Source organism: Hylobates moloch, unplaced genomic scaffold (genome assembly GCF_009828535.3).
Source record: "Hylobates moloch isolate HMO894 unplaced genomic scaffold, HMol_V3 SCAFFOLD_17, whole genome shotgun sequence".
NCBI lineage: Eukaryota > Metazoa > Chordata > Mammalia > Primates > Hylobatidae > Hylobates > Hylobates moloch.
In genome coordinates, this window is record NW_026652292.1 from 78,022,335 (window position 1) to 78,047,004 (window position 24,670).

The 24,670-nt window shown below is 50.5% G+C and overlaps 1 protein-coding gene across 4 annotated transcripts in view; it reads right to left on the reverse strand.

Annotated features, from left to right (window-relative positions):
• PPP2R2C (protein phosphatase 2 regulatory subunit Bgamma) overlaps positions 1–24,670 on the reverse strand; it is a 244,447-nt gene that overhangs the window by 131,775 nt on the left and 88,002 nt on the right. Inside the window, exon 1 of one of the 4 annotated variants that reach the window (XM_032135886.2) lies at positions 16,286–16,654. The exons of 2 other annotated variants lie outside the window; for them this stretch is intronic. In XM_032135886.2, coding sequence (XP_031991777.1) covers positions 16,286–16,355 — 70 coding nt within the window. In that variant the 5' untranslated portion in view covers positions 16,356–16,654. Of the gene's footprint in view, positions 1–16,209; positions 16,655–24,670 lie in introns of those variants that run through there. One more of the 4 variants, XM_032135888.2, reaches the window with a different exon arrangement.

Sequence of the window (24,670 nt, forward strand, 5' to 3'; positions counted from 1 at the left end):
TCATAAGAATGCTCATCCCATAAAGTTGGGGCAGTCATCATTCAGCAGTGGGAGAAGCTCTCTCCGTCCTCCACCTGCCGCCATCTGCACCCACAGCCTTCTAGCCACACTCCTGTGGTCTTGCATTGACCAAACACCATGCAAAGAGACGCAGCCTTCCTCCAGCACACTGGGCAGCTCCCAGCCTGCCTGGAAACCCTCTCCAACCCACAACGGTCACCTCCACTTCCCTTCCACTGCCCACCCTGGGCAACTTACTGGGGGCTTTCTCACCTCTGCTGGAAGTGCTCACACCCCCTCTGAGCCCCCCACTCTCCTTTCCAAACTCCCAGAGACTTTCGATGACTCTCAGTTCCCTCTCCCTCCCCTGCCAGGACAGATCACCACCACACCTGCCAGGATCTGCAAGACTGTAAGTGAACGCTCCACCAACCCTGAACACACCATGCCGTGCTGTGCCCATAATGTCCCTCCTGCCATGAACGCCGCCCCCTCCCCTTGCTGCCTACTGCTGTGGACCACCAACCGCTGCTGCCCACAGCCCTGCATCTCTGACCACCTGCTCCCAGGCTGCAACCGGGCCCGCTGCATCCCTGCCTCTCACACCAGATCACAGCCATCTGTTATGTCTCCCTGGTTCCAGAAATCCTGGGGAGGGGGAGCTGCACCCTATTCCTTCTTCCTGAATCCCTCTATTCCACCCACACACCTGTTATAGACGATCAACACTAATCGGATCAATGAATCCATAAATAGTTATTGAATGAATAATACCTACATCGTGAAATATTATGCAGCCAATAAAAATTGTTAACTCAGAGTGTAGGATAATATGGGAAAATGTTGACAGTGCATTTAATATTTTAAAAGACACAAAATATTTTTATAGTAAAATCTGCAGGGGGTAGTTAGAAGGAAATGCAACAAAATGTGAGCAGTGTTTCTGGAGTTGTGAAGTGAAGGATGTTATTTTTCCCCCCTTTATTCTACTGTCTACACGTTCAAACGTTTCTGTAATGAGATAAAATCGAGAAATAAAATTAAGATCTTCTCAAAAAGAGCACCTTAACATACACACAACTTAGCTCGCAAAGTCTGACGATATGGGACACATTATCATGATGGATTATATTTTCACAGCTTCAATAAAGAGCCTTACCTCTCCTTGGGGCTATAAAATATTCAGGGCTGTTTTTATCACCTTTCACATTGAAAGTCGGTGTAGGAACCACATCATTCAGCCCCTGGCTCCTTCGGCCAGTTCATTCCATGATGGATTGCTCCCGAAGCAGACAGGCCGGCTGGAGGGCTGCACGCTGAACACAGTGGAGGGGGAGCTCTGGGTGCCCCTCACGGTGAACCACGGGCTGCCTTCCCACTTCCACAGTGAGGAATTCCCATGATTTAATATTCTTGAGCTGCTGCCTTTAATAAGGAGGATATTGAATGCAATCCCCCAGCCAGGGTTTAAAACATCACTGTGGCCTGGCCACATGGAGGAGCCACGCGGTGACCACTCTGACCACTTGGAATGAGCGCAGGCAGTCCTTGCTGTACAGGTGGTGTGGATCCATAAAAATGAGCATGAGCCAGGTGCGGTGGCTTGCGCCTATATTCCCAGCACTTTGGGAGGCTAAGGCGGGCAGATCACCTGAGGTCAGGAGTTCAAGATCAGCTTGGCCAACATGGTGAAACTCCGTCTCTACTAAAAATACAAAAATTAGCCAGATGTGGTGGCAGGCACCTGTAATCCCAGCTACTCAGGAGGCTGAGGCAGGAGAATTGCTTGAACCCAGGAGGCAGAAGTTGCAGTGAGCTGAGATGATGCCACTGCACTCCCACCTGGGTGACAGAGCGAGACTCCATCTCAAAAAATAATAAAAATAATAAAGAGCATGAAAGCTGAAACCATTTAAAGCCATCCTAATAATCAATGAAGAAATTACAATTGTTCTGTGGCCTTTAAAATTTTTTGTCAAGACATTAAAAAGTCTTTTATGGACAGCTACAAATGCATAGGGAATTTTTTTGTTGTTTTTGAGACAGGGTCTCGCTCTGTCACCCAGGCTGGAGTACAGTGGTGCAATCACAGCTCACTGCAGCCTCAACCTCCTGGGCTCAAGTGATCCTCCAGCCTCAGCCTCCCGAGTAGCTGGGACTACAGGTACATGCCATCATCCTTGGCTAATTTTTTGTATTTTTTGAAGAGACAGGGTCTCACTATATTGCCCAGGCTGGCCTCAAACTCCTGGGCTCAAGCGATCCTCCCACCTCAGCCTCCAAAGTGCTTGGTTTACAGGTGTACGCCACAGTGCCCAACCGGGAAAGTTTTTTTAAAATAGTACAACTAGTATTTATTTAGTACCCCGTAATTTAAAGCATTAGAAATATTGAGATGTCAAGTGCTTTATTTCTTTGTAAAAGACATATGGAGAGAGTTTGCACAGTATGATACCAAAAAGGCACCCTTTCTATGCTTTGCAGAATTATCTTTCTCCAGATCAGCTTCCAGGATTTTATCCTTTGTGCGTTCAACACTGTGAAATATCTTCAAGAGTTCCTTTAACATTTTTCCCAGCCTCACTTCCTCCGGGACATCTCCATGCTTTGGGGCACAACTCCTTTCCTGGTTTACATCAATGTGTTCACCTTCACTCAGCTCCTCTGGCTGCATATAAGAGCTTCTTGAAGGGTAGCTTCAGCTTCCCAAGATCATGGATTTCTTCTATGACTCCATTTACCTCCAATTCACATTTCACTTCCAGCATTAACATTTTTCACGTCTTTGCTGAGCATCATCTTTGTTGGCCAATTCCTTCTTTCAGTGATCTGTTTGTGTAAAATGTCATGCAGGCTCATCACTGGGAGTGGCTTAGTCTGTTCAGGCTGCTATAACAAAATATCATAAGCCGGGTGGCTTATAAACAACAAGCATCTATTTCTCACAATTCTGGAGGCTGGAAGTCCAAGATAAGGCATGGCAGATTTGGTGTCGGCTGAGGTCCAACTTCCTGACTCACAAACAGTGTCTTCTCGCTGCATCCCCACATGACAGAAGGGCAACGGAGTTCTCTAAGGTCTTTTATAAGGGCACTAATCCCATCCATGAGGGCTCCACCCTCACAACCTCATCACTCCCAAAGTCCCCACCTTTTAAATACCCTCACATTGGGGGTCTAGATTTCAACCTGTGAATTTGGAGGGGGTACTTAAACATTCAGATCATAGCAGGAAGGCAAGGAGGCAGCACAACTACATGCTTTGCTGTCTGTGCATGAACTAACAGGTGTGTACAAACAATCAGCAATGGCCTTTGGAAGATAGCAGGTGCTGAGCTTGGTGCAGGGTGCAGCGGAAGCAGGCATGATCCAGCAGGCATGGCGTCTACTGACACATTGTGGGATGGGACCCTGGGCTACATTGCAGAAAGGCCTAGGTTCCAGTCCTGTCTCATGATCTGAGCTGGGTCACCTCTCATTGCTGGGGCTGGTTTCCCATGTCTGTCAGTTATAAGCAACAGAAATTGACCCAGGCTAACACAAGCAAAGAAGGAAGTTACTGGAAGGCTCTGAAGGATCCACAGAATCACAGAGAGAACAGAACATCTAGACAAGTAGCCTGAGAAGGAGGAGGACCAGGAATTCAATGTCAGGAATCCATGACTCTTCCAGTTACCTATTGCTGTGTAACAAAGCACTTCAAAACTTAATGGCTTCAAGCAGAAACCATTTATTTGGTTCATGAATCTGCAGTTTGGGTAGGTCTTGGTGGGAATGCCTCATCTCTGTTCCATATGGATGGCTTGCCTGAGGGCTGGAGGCTCTACCTGTAAGACGGCTCACTCACCTGCTGGCAAGGTGGTGCTGGATATTAGGCAGGCAGCTCAACCAGGACCTTGGTTCCTCTCTGCATGTGCCGCTCCACAAACTGCTTGGGCTTCCTCACAATATGGTGGCTGGCTCCAAGGCAGAAGTACATGACCTATTTTTTACTTAGCCTGCAAAGCTACACAGTGTCACCTCCTCCATATCGTTGGTTCTTCTCATGATTGTGGAATAGGACATCCATGCTCAGCAGGACAAGAGTCATGACATCTAACCATATAAAATCAATGCTACCAGAAACAACAAACCAAGGGTGAGTATTTGCAACAGAGATGACAATTATAGTAGAGAAACAGGCAAAGAATGTGCACAAAAAAACTTACAACTGAATATTTGTCATGGTCAATAAATATAATAAAGGAAGCTCAATCTCACTGAAAAACGCTTTAAAAGAACACAGCCTATAATGCCAGCTTCTTGGGAGGCTGAGAGACAAGAATTGCTTGAGCCTGGGAGGCAGAGGTTGCAGTGAGCCAAGATCACGACACTGCACTCCAGCCTGGGCAACAGAGCAAGACTCTGTCTCAAAAAAAAAAAAAAAACCCAGCAATTTTTACCATAATATTGGCAAATATTAAATATGTTGGATCTAGTCACCACTAGCAATGCTCTGGGGAAAGGGAGCTGTTAGCGCCAAGTTTGGTCATCAGGAAAAGTTGACATTAGATGATGATACTTCAGAAAGACCAAACTCTCAGAAGCAGCCATTCCACACCCTAGGGAAATAACCAAATATGCATGCAAAAAGGTACAAAGATGCCCTCACCACACTGCTCATGATCCTAACCAACCATAACTTCTGATACCCACCAGCATGGAACTCATTAAAATACATAGAAGAAGCATGTGACTGATATTACCAATGATGATGGGTGCTTCGGGCTGAAATGTGCCCCCTCCCCAAGATTCCTTTGTTGAAGTCCTAACCCCCAGAACCTCAAAATGTGACTGTATTTGATAAAAAGGACCTTTAACAAGGTGACAAATGTAAAATGCAGTCATGTGGATGAGCCCTAACTTGATATGCCTGGTGTCCCTCTAAGGGCGCAGACACACACAGGAAAGACCATGTGAAGACATAGTAGGGAGATGTTCATCTATAAGCCAAGGAGAGGCGCCTCAGAAGGAATCAACCCTGCCAACACCTTGATCTTGGACTCCCAAGCTGTAGCACTGTGAGGCGGTCAGTCTCTGTTGTTTCAACCGCCCGGTCTGTGGCACTTTGTTACAGAAGGCCCAGAAAGCTACGAAAATGGACTGTGTGTTTTCTAAGCTAGAAAGCTCCCATATCATTAAGGGAAAATTTTGAAGATTACAAAATAGGATACGCACACAGTAGATGCTCAAAAACCATTTTTCAGTGAATAAAAAAATGTAGGCATATATATATACCTAGATAATGTGTACACACATATGCAAAAACACACACACCAAAATATTTTCAGTGGTAGGATTTTCTTTTCCTCCTTTTCTCTTTCTAAATTTTCTGAACTTTTTGCTATGACTACATATGTTTTTTGTAGTAAGACAGCCAATAGAAATCAAAATACTTTCAAACAAAGGGAAATGCCCCATCTCCATCTGGTTCCACAATGTCAATAGGATACAATCCAAACTCCTTATCTCGGCAATTGAAGCCTTTCACAAACAGTCCTGCCTCCCACTTCCCATCCCGCTCCAGCTCCTCTCTCCACCCCATCCCACACACATCCTCTAAATCTCAGTGGCCCACAGACCCGTCTCTACACAGGATGCCCTCTCCCGAGACACCAGCCTTTACCCCTGCTGCATCCGAAGCCCGGAATCCCTCTCCTACCTGATCCACCTGGGCACCACCTATTTGGCTTTGCAGACTCAGCTCAGACATCACCTCTCCCAGGAAGGCGTCCCTGACCTCCTAGCCACCGCATGACTCTGGACTCTGCATCTCACAGCACCGTGCACGTGTGGACACTGAAGCGGGGAAAGGGGAGGGTCAGGGGTTGAGTGAGGGTGTCTCCAGCGCAGGATTCTTAGTAGGGTTTTTTGGACAGAGAATGTAAAGGTTTGTTTTGTGGGGTCATGTGGCAAGGATGGCAAGTCATCCACCAAGATGCAGGTTCTTCCCACTACAGATTAGCCACGGGGCTGCCCAGCCAGGGACTACATTTCCTAGCACCCCTTGCGTAAGGTGGGGCCATGTGACTAGCTCTGGCCAATGGAATGTGAGGGAAGTCACAAGTGCCATGTCTGGGCCAAAGTGTTTAAGGAGGGAGTGCACCTTCCCCACACCCTCTTCCCCAGAGAATGGAGAGGACATGGGAGCAGACAGATGAGAAGGGCCTGGGGCCCCTCATCACTCTGTGGAAGAGACTTCTGGCCAACTGGGATCATCCACAATGAACCGTTACAAAGGGATAAACTTCTATGGCATCAAGTCCCTGGAATGTGGGGGTTTCTTTGTAACTGGTATTAATCAGAGTAACAAACTGTCTTCAGCATCCAGACTTCCCAAGAGAACATCCCTCTTCCCTCAGAAAGTGCTGGTCCTGCTGTATGCACTCCCACTGGAGTGACACTGTAATCTCTAAAATAATAATGAAGGCAGATTATCTGAGGTCAGGAGTTCAAGACCAGCCTGACCAACATGGTGAAACCCCGTCTCTACTAAAAATACAAAAATTAGCCAGGTGTGGTGGTGGGCACCTGTATGTAGTCCCAGCTGCTCAGGATGCTGAGGCAGGAGAATCGCTTGAACCCGGGAGGCGGGGGTTGCAGTGAGCCAAGATCACGCCATTGCACTCCAGCCTGGGCAACAGAGTGAAACTCCGTCTTAAAAAAAATGAAATAAAATAACATAATAACGAATGTCTTCAACAAGTTGGTGGCCTGAAAAGGGGATGGAGGCCGAGTCTAGGTCAGAAAAGACAAGAGACAGAACAGCCAAACACAGGTGCAGGACTTTGGATCCTGGGCCAAACCACCCAACCATAAGAGACATTTCTGAGACAACTGGGGACGTTCATAAAATGGACCAGAATTTAGGTAGCAAGAATCAGGATGCGTTTTGTGAGGTGGGATAACAGCACTGGGCTATAAGAAATGCCCTCAACACTCAGAGATGCCTGCAGATGGAACGGGGAAATGACAGGAGTCTTGGATTTGCCTAAAAATTCTTCCGCCAAAAGCAGAGGAGAGTAAATGAAGGAAGTACAGCAAGATTTTGATAGATTGGAAGCAGTTCAATAGACTATTTTCTCACAAATGCAAAGAAGTTTCTCCTCTTGTAACAGTTGGCCAGCAGCCCCTTCCACAGAGGGATGAGGGGCTCCAGGGAGCGGCATCTCTCCCTTCTCTGGGAAAGAGGGAGTGGGGAAGGTGCACTCCCTTCTTAAACACTTTGGCCCAGAAGTGGCACAAATTTGAAAGTTTGCATCAAAACTTTTTTGAAATTGTAAAAAAAATTCAGAAGCTAATCATGATCGTGAAAGAGCTCCCTTTTATTGAGATTCACCTACAGAGCGTGCACTATTTCATTCAATTCTGCCTGAAAGCCTTGCTGGTTGAGAGTTCTCTCTCTCTCTGCTTCATAGATGGGGAAATTGCCCAGGGGATGAAGAAGCTGCCAAGGGCACAGCAGCTGTGCCAGACCCAGAGCACAGGCCTGGGAGCCCAAGCCCAGGTCCAGCCTCCAGCAGCAACAGTCCTGGTCCTGGGGAGGGGTGGGGGTGGGGCTGCAGGAGGCCAGGCCGGCCTGGAGGAGGCCCTTGGCCTGCAGTTGGAGATCCCATCCCTGCTTGGGGCAGCCCACACCCCAGCTGGGAACCTCTGAGCAGCCTTTGTTCTGCCTCAATGGGACATTCAGCCCTGGGTTCTGGAGGACAATGGCCCCCACTGTGCAAGGAGGGCAGTGCCCGTCCTGGGCAGCACAGGGGCCCCCAGGTGTGTCCTGCTCCCGGGCCGGCGGGCAACTAACTAACTGCCTCCTGGTCTCAAGCAGAGGAGCCAGACACTGTCAGGGGACAAGTGTCATGCCACTTTGCACACACCGTTCCTCCTGTCCAGAATGCGCTAGAATGCCATGTCCCAGCATATCATCATCCCCCAACCTGGAAATGCCACCTGCCCTTCAGTCCCTGGACCACGTGTCCACCTGTGGCCTCTGCCACTGCCATCCACCTGTGCTGTGAAGAGGGTCTCTCCTCCTGCTGACCCCTCTCAATTGCCTTTCATCGCAACATAGACAGCGAGAGCACCACGCCAGGTAGTCTAGTTCAAATCTCAAAACCTCCTAAGTGTGGTGCATAATCAGAACTGAACAGGCCACCTATCCCTGCCCTGTGGGTCCCAGCCAATTAATGTAGCAGTCAGGAGTGTGGGTTTGGCAGGCTGCATTCAAAACCCAGCTCTGTCCCTTACAAACCATGTGACATTGAGCAAGCACCTCAGCCTCAGTTTTCTCCTCTGTAAAATGGGGAAATAATATACACAACATCAGGTTTGGGGCATCTCCAATGAGATGCACGCAGCCTCATGTCCGGCATATAGTATTATATAGTACGTAGCCAATAAATGATGAATCATAATAATGGCTATTGTGTTTGTTTTGTAATTATTTCATCCTAAAGTCCACGTGGATCATTCTGCCCAAGGGCTTAATGGTGAGATGTCTGTCTTTGCAAAGCCCTGTGTAACTAACAAGACTCCCCAGGGTGCTGAGGGATGTGCAGACTCCTCCAGCAGCTTCTCTCCTGAGAAGCAGCTAGGTCCCTCAGTGGCACCCAAGACACTGGGAGAGGAGAGTCCACATTTCAAGGCAGACACAGCCTTGCTCTTCAACTTTGTATGTCTCGAATCTAATGTCACCCTGGCACATAATGAGGATCAGCCAATACCCGCTGAACAAAAGGAAAAAATGTTCAACCTCATTGGTATGCAGACGCGAATTACAACCAATATTTTTCATCTTTGATATTTGCAAAGGTCAAACAAATTAGACTACCTAATGTTGATCAGCATGTGGTAAAAGAGAGAAACTTTCTGGAGAATAATCTGCCAATGTGTGTCAACAACATTAAAAATGCTCGTGATCTTTATATGAAATAGCACGTTTGGAATTCCTTCTGAAGAGCATCATTCCAAGGTTAAGGGGGAAGAATGGGAGTAGTGGGTCTTCACACACACAAATGGTGTTCATTCCTGCAGTGTTAGTTATGACAATAAGAAAGGGAGGGAGTGGGGGGGAGAGAGAGAGAGAGAGAGAGAGAAAGAGAGAAGGAAGGAAGGAAGGGAGGGAGGGAGGGAAGGGAGGGAACTAAATATCCAGCCATAAGGAAATGATTAATTGAACTACTGAATGATGATGCATTTATCACAGGAGTAGTATGCAGCCAATAAAATGATGGTTGTCAATACGTGTACTGTGTGACCTGGGGGCGGGGCCGAGGTAACCAGTCACCCCTCTTCCTTGCTGGGACTTGGGATTACACAGAAAAGATTGGCCACAAGACAGGAATAAAAAAAATCTGCTTTAGTAATGGTAAACCTGTAGGAAAAAAAAGAGCTATGGACCCCTACTCCACTGCCCCACCCCTTGGTCCTGTGGGGGGAGGCAGGTCTAACATCTAGCTTGTAAAATAAGAGAACTGTTGGCCTCTCTCCTGTAGAGCAACCTGGAAGTCAGAGGCCCATGGACCCAATGGGTGAGAGAGGAGCACAGACCTTTAATATTGTAACCCCTCCCCATAGGGAAAAGCTGCCCAATGGATGGCAGGCTCTCACCAGTTCCACCAATCATGAAAGCCAAGGAGGTAGAAGGAGGGGCCAAAGAGTTCACCCTACCCAGAGTTCCAGCAAAGCAGGGCCAACCCTATAATTCGTGGGGCACAGGGAAAAATGAAAATGCAGAGCCCCTTGTTCAAAAAGCAAAGGAAAAGCATCATTAAAGGTAGTAAGATACAAAGCCTTTTCATGTCTTCCATATTTTGTCATGGTGTTATTTGCTATTTAATGTCAATTGAAATTAAAAAAAAAAAAAGCTTAAACTCTTAGCATGCATTTTATCACTCACCATTCTAGTGTGTACCTCCAATTTTAAATGCAAACATAAGAGCATGTAACTGGAATGTAGACTCACTGAAATGCACAAGTTATATTTCGCATATGGATTTTGTTCTTACCAGAGCAAACTAACTTAAGTGTTCTTATTTCATTTCTGGATATGTGTACATTCTTCCAACACCCTCTACCCTTGGTTCAATAATAAACAAGGAAGGACTAGGAGGAAAAGGAACTGTGGGTGCCCTCTTTTTCCCTTCCCTTCTGTGTCATCATTTTCAGTGTCAGCGGAAACACCATAGGGTTCCTGTGTCATTCATGTTTCTTAGAAGTCACGCATTAGAACATCAGTGCCTCGAAGCATCAGTTGAAAGCATGGCCCCTGCCTGTGAAATCACAGACACATTGAGAAGGTGCATGAGCCGTCCACTGTGCATGGGGCTCAGACGCTCAAGTGAACACAGGGTAGCTTGCCGTGGGAGCCACTGTGCGTACCCACAGACTCACCTGCTGCACATACCCCTCTGCTCATTCCCAGGCTCCCCCGTCCCATCAGACTTCACTTACAAAACACAGGATTCAGAGTGAAATTCTTAAAAATTTCAAGATAGTAACAGCAGAGCATGAACCCAAGCACAGGTCCTTCTCCGTGTGGGGTCCTAGAGGACCACACGGGTTGCATATCCATGAAGCCAGCCCTGGAGCAAAGCCCTGGAAAATTCTTATAATCTCATGCCAAACTAGAAAAGTAGCCTTCAAAATTGTTGATACAGATTACAGTTTTCATTAAAAACAGACACGGGTATTAAAAAAAGACTGGAAGGAAATACCTCAGTTGCTGAGAGTATGTCCCTCTGCTTGGTGACTCGCAGGAGTTCACTGTCCTTCTGTTACTCCCCGCCACGCTCTCCATGGAGCCTAGCACTTCATACAGCGGCTCTTCCAGTCTCAAGGCCTAAACACTTCTTACCAAACATCCCTTAGCTCTGCAAGCTTTAAGGATAAACACTAAAAACTGTAGCAAATGACAACAGTCAGGAGATGGAGTGGAAAAATTTTATTAGAATTTGATTTTCATCTTCCAGAAAGAAAATGAGAAAAACCCTGCTCTGTGACTGTGCCAAGCTTTAAGTTCGGGCTGATTAAAAAGAAACGAGCACATCGCTTACAGCAGGGGCGTGGGAGCTGGCCTACACTACAGTTTGGGGAAATTGACAGCAGTCGCCTTTTACACGTGTAGAACTTCAGAGTCCACATGCCCTTGGCTCCTTACAGCCTCATGACAACCCAGGGCACTAGGCGCTGCAGGGAAACTGAGGCTCAGAAAGTGATGTGATTTGATGGAGGGCACCCCAGCACTGAAATGGAGCCCACACCCGCTGTGAAGCCCAAGGGAAGCTTATGTAAGTGGCATTTCCAAATGGAAGCGAAAGGAATACAGAATCTGAATAGTCCACATCTTGATTTTCAAAAGTCAAAGGCTGACTCTCCCTAATCTCCCTCTGTGCCACCACTAATGTCCCCCCTCTTAGCCTCAGTTTCCGCATAGGTTGGGGTGGAAGTTAGGCTAGCCAGTCTGATGACAGTTCTAAGGGCTAGTCTAACTCTGGCCCCTAAAGAATAGACATCATCACTTACCAATTATATTTATTAAGAATAAACTGAGGCTCAGAGAGACCGTGTGACCTGCCCAATATTACAGACCCAGGGTCAGACCCCACCAGGAACCCAGATCTCCCGACACCAGATCTTAGGCTCTCTTATCTGGCCAAAAATACCTCCTCAATAGGACTGAGGAGGGAAAACCAGAAACTGACAACCTTGACTTGAGTGAAATGAAAGAGGGTTCTCAAAACAGAAAGCAAACAAAAATCCCTCTGGGTTTTATGTATCTCGAGTCTTAGCTGTGGGTTACAGATCAGCCTCCTGGTTTTCTTGATAAGCAGTCAGGGCTGTACGATCGCGGTGCCATTGGCTGCAAGTAACAGAGACTTGAAAGTGCACGATGAAAAGGAAAAGTACCATCTCATGTAACCGGAAGTTCAGAGGCGGGCTGGACATCAGGCCTCAATGTCCTGGATCTCACTCACTCTCTGCCCTGCCATCAACAGTGTTGGCCTAAGACTTGCTCCCCTCATGGTGTCAGATGGCTGCCAGCCACCACAGGGTTTCCCTGTTCCCATCACAAGAGAGGGACCAACTTACCTGCGGTTCTCCCTACTTTCCACTCAACCTCCAGAACTAACTCCCACATCCATTCTGGAACCAGTCACTGCAAGGGGAATGAGATCATCCTTGCACTGATCAGATCCAGCTACGGTCTGAGATCTCTTACTAGGAACCGTATGTGTTATCCATGGGAGAAGAGAGACAAACTGTTGTGGAGATCAGCTGCAATGTCCACCATAAGGGTGCAGATTTCACTGAATGCTGAGTCTCCCACAAGCAGCACCGCCTCTTCAGTGTGGTTTCTTTGGGCAGAAAGTAGATGGTATCCAGGGTACAACCAGTTCAAAACCTGCAGACAATTCCATGCAGGAAAACCTGCCTGTCTGCTGCATTCAGACAGCCTCAGGACCCCATGCTGACCTTAGCAATTCCCAAGCACCCTTCACTTCCTCAACTATAAAATCAGGACAACTCTGTGGGAATAAACAGACTACTCTGAAATCACGCAGGACATCCAGGGATGGGAGTTAGGAAAACATGGGTATATCCTTTATGCAGATGCAAAAAGCACGAGTGTCCAACAGTGTGTGATGGCTGAGATGCTCAAATGAGGGGAAGCTGTGCCTCTGGCCTCAGCTGAAAAGTGTGCTCCGGAAGTGCCTTACTTGTCAGGCACATGAGTGACTGTTGCTCCAGAAAAACCCAGTCACTGCCAGGATCTACCTGGTCAGCCTCAGCCACCTCCCCCCGGCTGAGCTCCTGTGTCTTGGTCATCACTGCCTGCCCAGGGCAGGATGTGCTTGGCAAATGGTGCTAAGCAAAGGAAGGATGGATGGGTTTTGTAAGTTCAGTCTAGTCTGGAAATGCTTATTCAACTCACTCTAAAGCTAAGTACTGGGGCCTGCCACAAAAAGAGAAAGAACAGAGCCAAGAAGAGTCCTTCCTGGAACCGTATCCAGCTCTTGAGAAATGTCTACCTACATGGAGACTTCCTAGCACCCTCCAGGGTCCAGGGCCCTATCAGCTGCACTGCTCTCCCCACACCCTGACCCCATTCATGCAAAGTTCTCTGTGCCCCCAGGTGGCCTGCATGTACACCTAATCATCACCGTAACCCTCAATGCAGTTGAGCCCAGCCAAAAGTAAGCCCCCAACCCTGCCACCAAAAAAAAAAAAAAAAAAATCCAACCGGCTCTGACAAATTCACACCAAGATATGAATGACTAACAAAACCTAAACTCTTCCCAAGATGTTTGAGATTTTACAAGAGACTCAGGAACTCAAGCAGGGATTCCAGGGGCAAAGATGACATTGGACATGGGGCCCAAAGGATGAGAAAGAGTCAGTGGTGACAAAGGCAGAAGGTGGGTATTCCAGGGAACAGCCAGTGCAAATGCGTGAAGCAAGAAAGAAAATGGCCTGCTCAAGGAACAGGAGGTAGATCAGAGTAGTTGGGGTGTGGTGGGGGAGTGTAGACTCAACCACAGGTAGAACAGGAGTTTGTGCACCTGGTTCTTTCGCAAACTGAATTTTAGCATCCACTATTTGCCCACAGGCTCTTCCAGTTACAAGGCATATAAATAATAACAATGCCATGTGTTCAACACCTCCAACAAGCCAAGCACTGTGCTGGGCACTTCTGATATTAGCAAAATCACTGATCATCCCAGCAACCCTGTATGAAAGGTCGTTATTATTTCTCCCTTTACAAAGGGAAAGTGAAGCTCAGGAAGGTGTAGTAACTTGTCCAACGCTGCACAGCACTCAGGAGTCAGAGGCAGGATTTTAACATGATTCAAATCTGACATTCTAACATTCAAATCTGTGACATTCCCTGTGCTCTGAGCATGAAATATAGTCAGGATGCAACAGTGTGAAAGTGCGTTTTTCATTAGGGAGGCCAGAATTCTACCTATTATAATGATTATTATTGTTTCTTGTTCCGATCCTGCTCTCTGCATCCACAGCACCTGAGTCCTATGCCCTGCACACACTGGCACTCGGTCTGGACCAGGGACAAGGCCAGGCCTTGGTTTGTTCATCTAAAGGTGGGGATAAGGCGTAGGTGAGCCTTCGTATGAGGTCCCAGCACACAGCAGGTGCTCAGCATCCTTTGGCTGCACCTTAGCAATGCATAGCTCTGAACGGCTCCTTCATCACCATTGCACCTGCTCCTCACAGAAACCCCCAGACCCTGTAGGCAGGATTCATTCCCATTTTACAGATGGGGAGACTGAGCCCTGGTGAGAAGACAGACCTCAAGGTCACATAGCTCCCTGATAGAATACAGGCCGCACAAGGGCAGGGAGTCTTTGTCCAGTCCCCAGGGATAAAACAGTGCCTGGCATGTAGCACGTGCTCGGTAAATATCTCGTGTCTGGATGAGGGATTGGATAGCACTGCTCTGACCTCCGGAACTGTGCCGTCCCCGTTGCTGTCCCCGTTGCTGTTCCCTGCTGAGGGCTGGTGAATTTATGAAAGAAAAGGGGACGGGCAGGGTGCAGAGGGAATTAACGTTGGAAAATGTCCACCACGGCGCTTTTTACGCCTAGTCCCACAACAAGCCCTGCGCCCCATCCCATCATCATCCCCAACGTAGAGATGAGCAAACAGAGGCTTCCTCCAGGAAGCCAGACTACAGCGAGCCTGGGAGCAGCGGGGCAACCTGCCAAGATCCGCTCTCGGCCCGAGCCAGGCCACCGAGGCACGGGCCAGCAACCCGGCGGCTTCCTCCAACCCTCTGTCGCTGCAGGCTGCGAGCAGAAAGCACATCCCGGACCCACGCTGATCCCGACTCAGCCTCGCCGAGGCAGGCGACAAAGGGCCGCTCTCAGCATCCCGGGCCTCCCAAAGCCGCGGCCGGGTCAGAGCCTCACTGGCCCGGAGGCCCGGGCAGCCCTGCCCCTCTCTCGCACACACCCGGCGGCGAAGCGTGACTCAGCGGTTCTCCCGCCGGGAGCGGGCGCGGCCCCCGCAGCCTCCCTCCGCCCAGGTCCCACGCCCAGCCTCCGTCTCCCGGGCCAGGGCGCCCCGAGCCCGCCCGCGCCGCGCTCCGCGGGGCTCTGGCTCCGCTCGGCCTCATTTCCGGCAGAGCCAGGCTTCGAGGAGGCGGACCCAGCCGCAGGAGCCCGGTCTCCACCGCCTGGCCCACTCGGTCTCCCTGACACAGGCACCCACGCGCACCTGCCCCGCGGGACCCGTGCCCAGGGCCCCTCCCACTGGGGCACCCACCCGGGGAACCCGCGCACCCTTCTGCGGCCGGGCCGGCAGCCCGTAGGTTAGCGGCTGACAGTCCCCGCACTTGGGCAGGGCTCCAGCACAGGCGGCCCCGAGCCCAGACCTCCCGGTCCCCATCCTCCATCGGGGTCACTCCGCGGGCCCTGCCTGCGCACGGAAGCTGTCCCCACTGTTCCCCTAGCAAGGCAGAGCAGGGGGCCCCGGAAGTTCCAGGCCTGTAAGAGAGGGGCGCTGACCCACCAGCCTCGGGGTGGGGTGGGGGTGGGGGTGGGGGTTGGGCTTGTAGGGCCAACTTAGGGGATTTTAAACAGGGCCTGTTTGGGATGGCATGTCCCACTTTTTTGGAAAATCCCGACAGTTAGCCCAGCTGCTCCTGTCTCAATATAACTCACCAGGAATAAAAAGGCCAGCCCCAAACCAGCCGCCTTCTCCCTCCCACTCAGGGACCCTGCCTCTGGAGGACAGGGAGGGGCCCGGGCAGGCGGGCCTCCCAGGAGGATCTGGCAATGGATTATGGTTTTTTCCCCCCTGGGTCCCTCTTCTTCTCCAGGGAGAGGGCAGCCTAGAAAATTCTGCGGGCTTTGGGCAGGACTGAAATGGCAAATCCAGGATTTTAAACCATTAAATGTCCCCGAGATTTCTTCACCAGATTAGCCACAGCCGTAGCCTTTTAAAAAATTATGGTCAGGGCCGAATCAGGATGCCACCTGGCTGGGAGAGGAACGCTGCCTCCCGGAGGGCGGCGCGGAGGAGGGCGCTGCCCTGTCCCGGCGCTGGGCAGCAGAGGCCAGTACCCTCGGGCTCCCTCCCTCCTGGGCCCCGGGCAGGGTGGGATGGGGTGGGGTGGGGTGGGGGGACACGACACACATCGCGCGGTCCAAACCTTCGGAGGGCATTCGGTGCGACGGCATCCCCACGCCGCGGCCGGCCGGAGGGGTCTCAGACAACACGTACGTTACCTTCAGTCACATAGCTGTGGTCCCGCAGGAAGCTGTGGTTAATTTTCCGCGTGTCCGTGTCCTCGCCCATTGAAGGCCGTGCCCGGTGCTCTGGGCATGCCCCGCCGCCACACACCGATGCAATCCGCAGAGGTCGCGCCGGGCGCGCGGGCCATGCCGCCGCAGCCTAGCAGGGGCGCGGGCCGCCGGGGCCCCGAAGGGAGGGCATCGCGGCAGGGGGACGGGCGGGGGCGGCCGGGGACGGCCGGCGGGGGGGGCGGCCGGGTTCGGCGGGCCGGGGCCCAGGCCAACGGCGGCCCCTCCCTGCTCCTCCCCGGGGCGGCGGGCCTGGTCCCGGTTCCTGGCTGCGGCGACGGCGGCGAGGACCCGGCCCTGCCTGCCCGACAACCGGGCTTGGGCCGCCGCCGCCGCCGCCGCTGCCGCAGGCCCCTCCCTCGCGCCGCCCGCTCTCCGCCCCCGCGGCCCTGCAGGTGGAGCCGGCGCCCAAGCCGAGGCTGCACCGCCGTGCTCGGGCCCTCGCGGTGGGCACCTTGGTGCTGGGTGCGCCACGGGGGAGGGAGGAAGGGGACGGCCGGCTTGCGGGGAGAGGGTGATCAGCTGAGCTTGGGGGGAGGGTACCTTGGGTGCCCAGGTGCTCCAGTTATGGGAGAGAAGTCCAAGAGCGGGGGTGCTGGGAAGGGGGCAGGAGGAGGGCAGCCTCGCAGGCAGAAGGCAGAAAGGACTAGGAAGGAAGGAGTGGGGTCGCAGTTGAAGAGGGCGCACCTGGAGAATGGGGACTCGGGGAGGGGAAGGACACTGGCCCCCTTCATTAGTAGAAGAGGGTGGGTCGCGCAAGTTCTGGGGCCCGTTTGGAGCATTAAGTACATGTGAAGAAGCTGGTGGAGGGGGGTCCAGCACCCGACAAGGCAAAACTGGATGAAATGGCTGGAGGGGTGATTGGGCCTCCCCCAGGCAGGGCTCTGAGATCTCTCCTCATGCCCACCTCTCCTGACCAGTGAGAAAGTTAAAGAAACACAGAGCTAGGTACCTCCAAAACCAGGCTGGAAAATGTGTCCCCCTCCTCCCTTCCCTCCCTCCCCTCCAAACCCAGGACTCCGCCAAACAGGAATCTCCCTCTGGTCATCAGCCTAGCACATAGTGGGCCCTCAAAAAATATTTGCCTCCTGTTTTGCCAAGCTGCCATCTCCTCCACCGTGACCCACCGCCTAATGAATCACAGTCCCCTGCACGGGGCACAAGCCCCAGTGGGGATTCAGAGGTGTGGGTGAGGAACCATCAGGCCTCCCTAGGAGCTCAACAGAGCCTTCTTGGAAAGGGAGGGACTCTGTGGCTGCCTGGGAGGGGTAAGTGCAGTGGGGTAACCAAGGCTGCAGGGGCTCTTGGGTCTAAGGCATTGGTGGAACCATGCTCCAGGTGGGGGCTGGTCTGTAATGGCCTCCACTTGTTTCAAATCGTTTTGGGGGAACTCCAGACAGCTCCCCAAACTGCAGTGGAGGTAGGAGAGTCCAAAGGTGTTGGGGCAGGGAGACTGGGGCTGCGGGAAAGACAAGGGAAGGTGATACCATCTCAGGTTTCTTGGAGATTGAGAGGAAGTTTTTGAAGCTACAGCTTTCGTGCCTTTGAAATCCCCAGAATGGACCTATGAGGAGATGAAAGCCCCCCAGCAGCCCCACCAGCACTCTGCAGGGTGTCATGCAAGGGCTGGCCTGGGGAGAGACCCTGGGGCCCTGCCAGCACCTGCTTTGGCAAGTGCCCTGCCCTGTCCCAGCCTCCACCTTTTCACTGTGGAACAAGCCAAAATCTCCCAGCTGTGCAGACTCCATTCAAGGACCAGGTAAATGCAAGGGCCAGAAGGATGTGCTTGTTCTATGTCACTTTCTACCCCATAGGAAAGTGACTGACACCCACATTGGCCCCCACCCACCTGGCATGTTCTCCTCTCTCTCTCACACCTGTCTGCTCACATGCCCCCCGCCTCACATCCTGAGCCCAGCCCCCTACTCTCTGTCCACACCCCCTCACCTCTCTAGCTGGGGCCAGCAAAATGGCTATGCTGGGAGAAAGACAGGCTGGGTTCAAGTCCTGAGCACAAGGGGGCCCAGGCACAACCTCATCTGTAAAGTGGCTGTGATGGCAGGAGTGGCCCCACTGGGTTAGGGTGGCCAGTCCTGCTCAGCAGGGGTCAGGCCTCCTGGGAGCTCTCTTGTTATCACGCTGAGGCCCACCCTCCCGCATGTTCCTCAGCCTCCCTCTCTGATCATGGAGAGGTCCCCTCTCCCCATCTGTCAATCCTGCCAAAACACCCATCCTATGCTGGCAACAGCCTCATCTCCCGGGATGCCCTGGACTGCAATGAAAACAGCCCCACTCTGGCCCGACACAGTACATCATCCCTTTCATCAGCTTCTGAGCCATGCTAGTGACCCTGCAGTGGGTGGTCTTTCCAACCTGACTGGGCCCCAAGGCTTGCATCCATCGCCTCCTCACCCCTCACCACCCCATCCTGCCCCACCCCCACCACAAGCAGTGTCTGGGCTCCTCCACACTGTCTCCTCCATTTTCTGGAAGCCCTCCCCCTCCAGCACAACCAAGGACTCTCCCTCAGCCCCCTGCCCACCCCCCACCCCCACTCAATCACACAATCTGCTGCTTCCTCATCTGTATCTGCACACAGCCCTGCCCCCGCTGACAGAGCCTGAGCTCCAGATCCTGCCACCCCCAGCCTCTCCGTACAGACTCCTCTCTGTCCTTCCATTCATTCATGAGGAATGTTTATTGAGCATCTACTATGTGCAAGCATGTTCCCAGCACTAGGGTAGTGTGGAAGACAGAATAGAGAAATGCTCTGCTCCCATGGAGTTGGCCTCCCAGTGGGCTGAGATCTGTGTGGGCCATGACTGGTGCAGAGGAGAAGGCGGGGTGCAGGGATGGGGAGGAACGGGGAGGAGGAGGTGCCATTTTATAAAGGTGAGTGTAGAGGACAGCTCAATAAGGTGAAATTTGTCAGCATCTTTCCAGATGCTTCTCACAGCGTAAGCCTGCTTGGGTCTCTTCCACATTCAAAAGCTGTCCTCACTCCATGTCCCTTCAGCCACCAGCACATTGCATTTCTGCCATTCACAACCACAGTGCCAAAAGGGCACATCTACACTCGCCATCTCCTCACTCACTGCCGTGCCCTCCAACCTGGCTTCTTGCCATCCATCCCACCCCAGAAAAGAAACTTGTGTCAGAGGGCATGAGAATGACTTTCCTGTTGCTGGAACCAGTGGACGCACGCTGGCCTCTCTGTATGCTGAGCTCTCGTGAGTCTCACCCTGTGGACCACGCACTTCCCTTTACTTCAGTGGCACCACCTTCTGCTGCCACTTCTCAGCAGGTTTACATGCTCCACTCCTTCTGACGGCCCCACCAGGCTGTGTCTCCCTGTGCTTCTGTGCCCCCAACTTGCTGTAATTGACAGAGAGAACATGCATGGAAAGTGTGCTGTGCACCGCACCATGTCCCCTCAAGTGCACAGGCTGAAGCCCTAACCCCCAATGTGATGATGTTTGCAGGTGGGGCCTTTGGGAGATTTGGGTTAGACAAGGCCGTGAGGGTTGGGTCTTCATGGAGAGATTAGTGCCCTTATAGGAAGAGACCAAAGAGCTTGCCCACTCTCTCCCCAGGTGCTCACGGGAGCACACGGTGAGACAGTGGCTGCCTGCAAACCAGGAAGGGGCCTCACCAGGAACCAGATTGGCCAGAACCTTGATGTTGGACTTTCCAGCCTCCAGAACTGGGAGGGAGTACATTTCTGTCGTTTACGCCACCTATCCTATCTTGTTTATTATGGCAGCCCAAGCTGACTGCACAAAAGTTAACTGTTCAGCTTGAAGAATGACCACAAAGTGAACACTCATCTAGCCACCAAGTCAGGAAAGGGCGCTAGCCACCTCTCGAGGCCTCCCTCACTCCCCTCTCTCTCCACTTCCATGGACTGAATAGCTGTTGACTCCAAAAATTCATATATTGAAATCCTGTCCCCTAATATGATGGTTTTAGGAGGTGGGGTCTTCGAGAGGTGATTAGGTCCCAAGGGTGGGGCCCTCATAATGGGATTAGCACCCTTATAAGAAGAAACGTGAGAGAGTTTGCTTCCCCTCTCTGTCCCTCTCCCTCTCTCTCTGTCATATGAGGACACAACAAGAAGTTGGCTATCCACAAATCAGGAAGCCCTCATCAGACACAGGATCTGCCGGCACTTTGACCTTGGACTTCCCAGCCCCCATTACTGTGAGAAATAGATTGTGGTTTATGCTATCCAGGCTACAGTATTTTTGTTCTAGCAGTCCAAACTGATTAAGACACCACCCCAAAGATAACCCCCATCTTGACTTTTAACACTGTAGTTTTACTAGTTTACTAGTAGAATTGTAAGGTAGGAATGTTTTCGTAACTGCTTTCATTTGCACAATTTTTTTTTTCTGAGAGGCACTCATGTTATTTATATAGATGCAGCTGCAATTTATTCATTTTTCATTGTCATATAATATTCTATGGTAGAAATACACTGCAGCTGACCCCACTGTTGTTGGGCACGTAGGTTGTTTGTTCAGTGTGGAGGCTAATTATGAACAACACTTCTGTGGCTCAGCATTTGTGTGTACACAATTCTGGGAACTGGCTGGGTGCAGTGGCTCATATCACCAGCACTTTGGGAGGCTGACACAGGCGGATTGCTTGAGCCCAGGAGTTCAAGACCAGACTGGGCAACATGGGAGACCCTGTCTCTACAAAAAAAAACACAAAAGTTAGCCAGGCGTGGTGGTGCACACTTGTAGTCCCCACTACTCGGGATGCTGAGGATCACTTGAGCCTGGGAGACAGAGGTTGCAGTGAGCCAGGATGATGCCACACTGCACTCCAGCCTGGGCCACACAGCAAGATTCTCTTAAAAAAAAAACTTCTAGGAATTGCTGAGTGATAGGGTCTGTTTGTTTAGCTTTAGTCACGGATGTCAACCAGTTTACCAAAGAGGTAACAGAAGGTTGTCCCTGTTGATCCACAACCTCCTTAAATGAGGTATTGTCATTTTGATTCTAGCCATTCATCACCTCTAACGCCAAACCCAGCATCCTCTCTTAAAACTGGAACTCGTCCTCCTCTTCGTCTGCACTTAGGATGCACTGGAGTCATCCCGACTCCGCCTTCACCCCCCACAGCCTGTCCTCTTTCCAGCCCTGTTGATGTGCACTCACACAGAGCTCTTCAGCCCTTCCCCTCCTCGAGCCAGCCTCCTCACTCCGCCAGAATTCAGAGCCTCACCCCTCCCTCATGTGGCCCGTGTTCCCCTTCCTGGTTCAGATGTTTCCAGGCTCCCAGCTCCATATGACAACATCTCAGCTCAAAGTTCTTCACAGTTTGGCCCTAAATGCGTCTCCAGCCAACTCCCTGTGTGCCCCGTTGCTTCTTCCCTGGACAGCTGCCCCTCCCAGACTCTACATCTGCACACACTCATGCTCCCGCCGACAATGCCATCCCTACGTCTCACCTTTTCTCCATTTGGAATTAGCCTAAATGCCATGATTAATGGTGACTCTAGCAGCGGCTAGCATTTATTGAATGGCCACAGGGGAGGTCATTAGTGCTGACCACACACATCCTGCCTCTCGCCTCCTTCTGTGCCTGGGGTAGATTTGCACTTTCCCATCCCTTTTAATATTAGGTGTAGTCGTGAGACTTGCTTTGCAGAATACAAGGCGAGGTGAGTGACTAGCGTCTCTTCTGAGTGCAGCTTCAGTGGCCTCTGTGGGGTTTGCCAAATTCTTTTTTTCCCTGACTCAGCATCTTGGAAAAGCACTCATCGAGATAGATTGTCCATCAGCCCAGGTTCTTAATTGAGTACTAATAACAGGGTCCCTGTTCGATATGCTGAGTGAGAAACACCCATGTGATGTGTTTTGTCACTGAGAGTTGTGGGTTGTTGGTGACAGCAGCACATCCTCACCTACCTGCCTGCTACCTCCGCATTTGCCAGCTGGTGGCTGAGCACTTCACATAGGTGACTTCATTCTGTCCTCAACACATGACAGCCCTGCCTCAGCCGGAATGAACTAGAAGAGCACAGCCATGAATGACCCTCCAAAATGCAGCGGCTTCAAGGCTATTTCTCACTCATGCTGCATGTCCATCTCGAGTGGGCTACAGCTCTGACCCCTGTTATCTTCTTCCCAGGACCCCGGCTGCTGGAGCTGCACATGGCTGGGTTTGTGCAGAGGTAATAGAGAGAGACAGGGGTGGTGAGCTCACTCTACAGCGTCACTGGCCCAAACAAGTCACAAAACCACCACATGCAAGTTCAGTAAGGGCAGGGAGGGCACTGCGGGTCACATGGCCACGTGACCTCAGCAGAGCATACAAGTACAGTCTCCCTCTAGGATGGGGCTGCTAATATGTTGCACAATAATACAGCCAACCACAGGACCCACTTTACAAATGAACAAACAGCACCTTTCTCCCAAGTTACTCAGCTCCTAAGTGGCAATCCAGGGATGTACCCAGGTCTGTGATTCCAGGGCTGGTATAGTCAGCCCATATACCAGCTGGTATAATACAGCAGCTAGCTGTACTAACCTAGCTGCTTCTCTGCTAGCATTCCCCTCCATGACCACCCAGGTCCAAGGACCAAGCTTCCAGGTGGCTTTCTTGGCTTGTTCCACCACTTTGAACCTCATAGAGGCTAGGCAAAACAGTGCCGCAATGGATCTTTCCTCCAGTGAAATGATAAGACAAAAGCCCGCCCACCCCACCCACAGCCCAGGTCGCCATGCCTCTGGATGGAGAGAGAATGTCTTGGAATTCTGAGATAATGCCAAGACCCAGCAAATGAAGACGAAGTCTGTGTGGAAGGGCGCAGAGCCATAATCCAGCCCAATACCCTCAAGGTTAGTGAATTTCTGCCCCTGCACAAGTAACACTTGCTTGTGACAGAAAATTTGGAAATAAAGGAAAATATAAAAGTTATGGTCCTGAGTCCAAATGTAATTGCCAGAAACCTTTTAGAGTGTGTTATCCCAGGACCTTTTCAAGGTAGAGTTTTGTTTTTACATAATCGTGATCAGACCTTATTTTTTTGTATTTTATTTGTTTAGTGACATATTTTAAATAGACTAAAATGTATTATTACAATCCCCTACCTTTTGAATATTGATTCCTGCTATCCAGGAAAAAAAAAAAAAAGCCTTAATTTGTAGAATTTGCCAATTTCTGGGATGTAAATACTCTGCCATGGTTGATTTTTGAATATTGATTCAAAAGAAATCAATATTAGCATTGACATATTTGCTTCAGCTTTCTTTTTTACTTTTCTTTTATTGTAGAGACAGAGTCCCACTATGTTGCCCAGGCTGGTCTCTAATTCCTGGACTCAAGCAATCCTCTCACCTCAGCCACTGAAGGAGCTGGGACTACACGTACAGGCCAAAGCACCCAGCTTCGCTTCAGTTCTTTATATTCGAGAAATGAGACCACAGAGATACAGCTGAAGTTCCTTTACATCCCTTCCTAGTCCTCATCTTTCCTTTCTCTTTCCAGAGGCAAACACTATCCCCAAAGTAGTGCTTTCTTCCCATTTATGTTCTATTCCTTAACATACACACATGCATTGTATCATTTTATGTAATTTAGAAATTTATAGAAACAGGATCATATTGATCACACTATACTACAAACTGCTTTTTTTTCCTAAGCATTATGTTTTCAGCGCTACCCTAGTTTCTTCATTGATCTTGCATGCTGGCAGAAAACAATCAATGGTGCGCCGGAGCTTGCTCCGAGAACCTTCTCACAAGAGCCGATCATGCATATCTTTTCCCAACTCTGTGTTTGATGATGTCACGATGGTAGCTAGAAATCAGCTACGGCAGAGTATTTACATCCCAGAAATTGGCAAATTCTACAAATTAAGGCTTTTTTTCCTGGATAGCAGGTTGTTAAATATTTGCCAGCATACAATTAATGTATTATTTCTTCTACCTGCTCTCCACCCACCCACGTAATATTTAGGTTGTTTCTAACCTTTTTGGATTTCAAACAACACTGCAGGTACATCCTTTGACTTAGTTCCTTATAGCCTGCAGTGTAAAGGTTTCCTAGGATGGACAGGTGGAGGGGGAGACTACTGAGTCATGCTGGTGACATTCCTTCTGGGTCATGCATACTGGAATATATACATATTTAACTTCCTACTCGTTGCCAAATAGAGAAGCAATTTACACTCCTACAGCAGTGTATCACATTCTCAAGTGACACTTGGAATAGACTTAAATTCATGTGAAGTTGATGGGTGAACGGGTATGTGATGATTGCTTACTTTGCATTTCCTGATTCCTAGTGTTTGGGAAT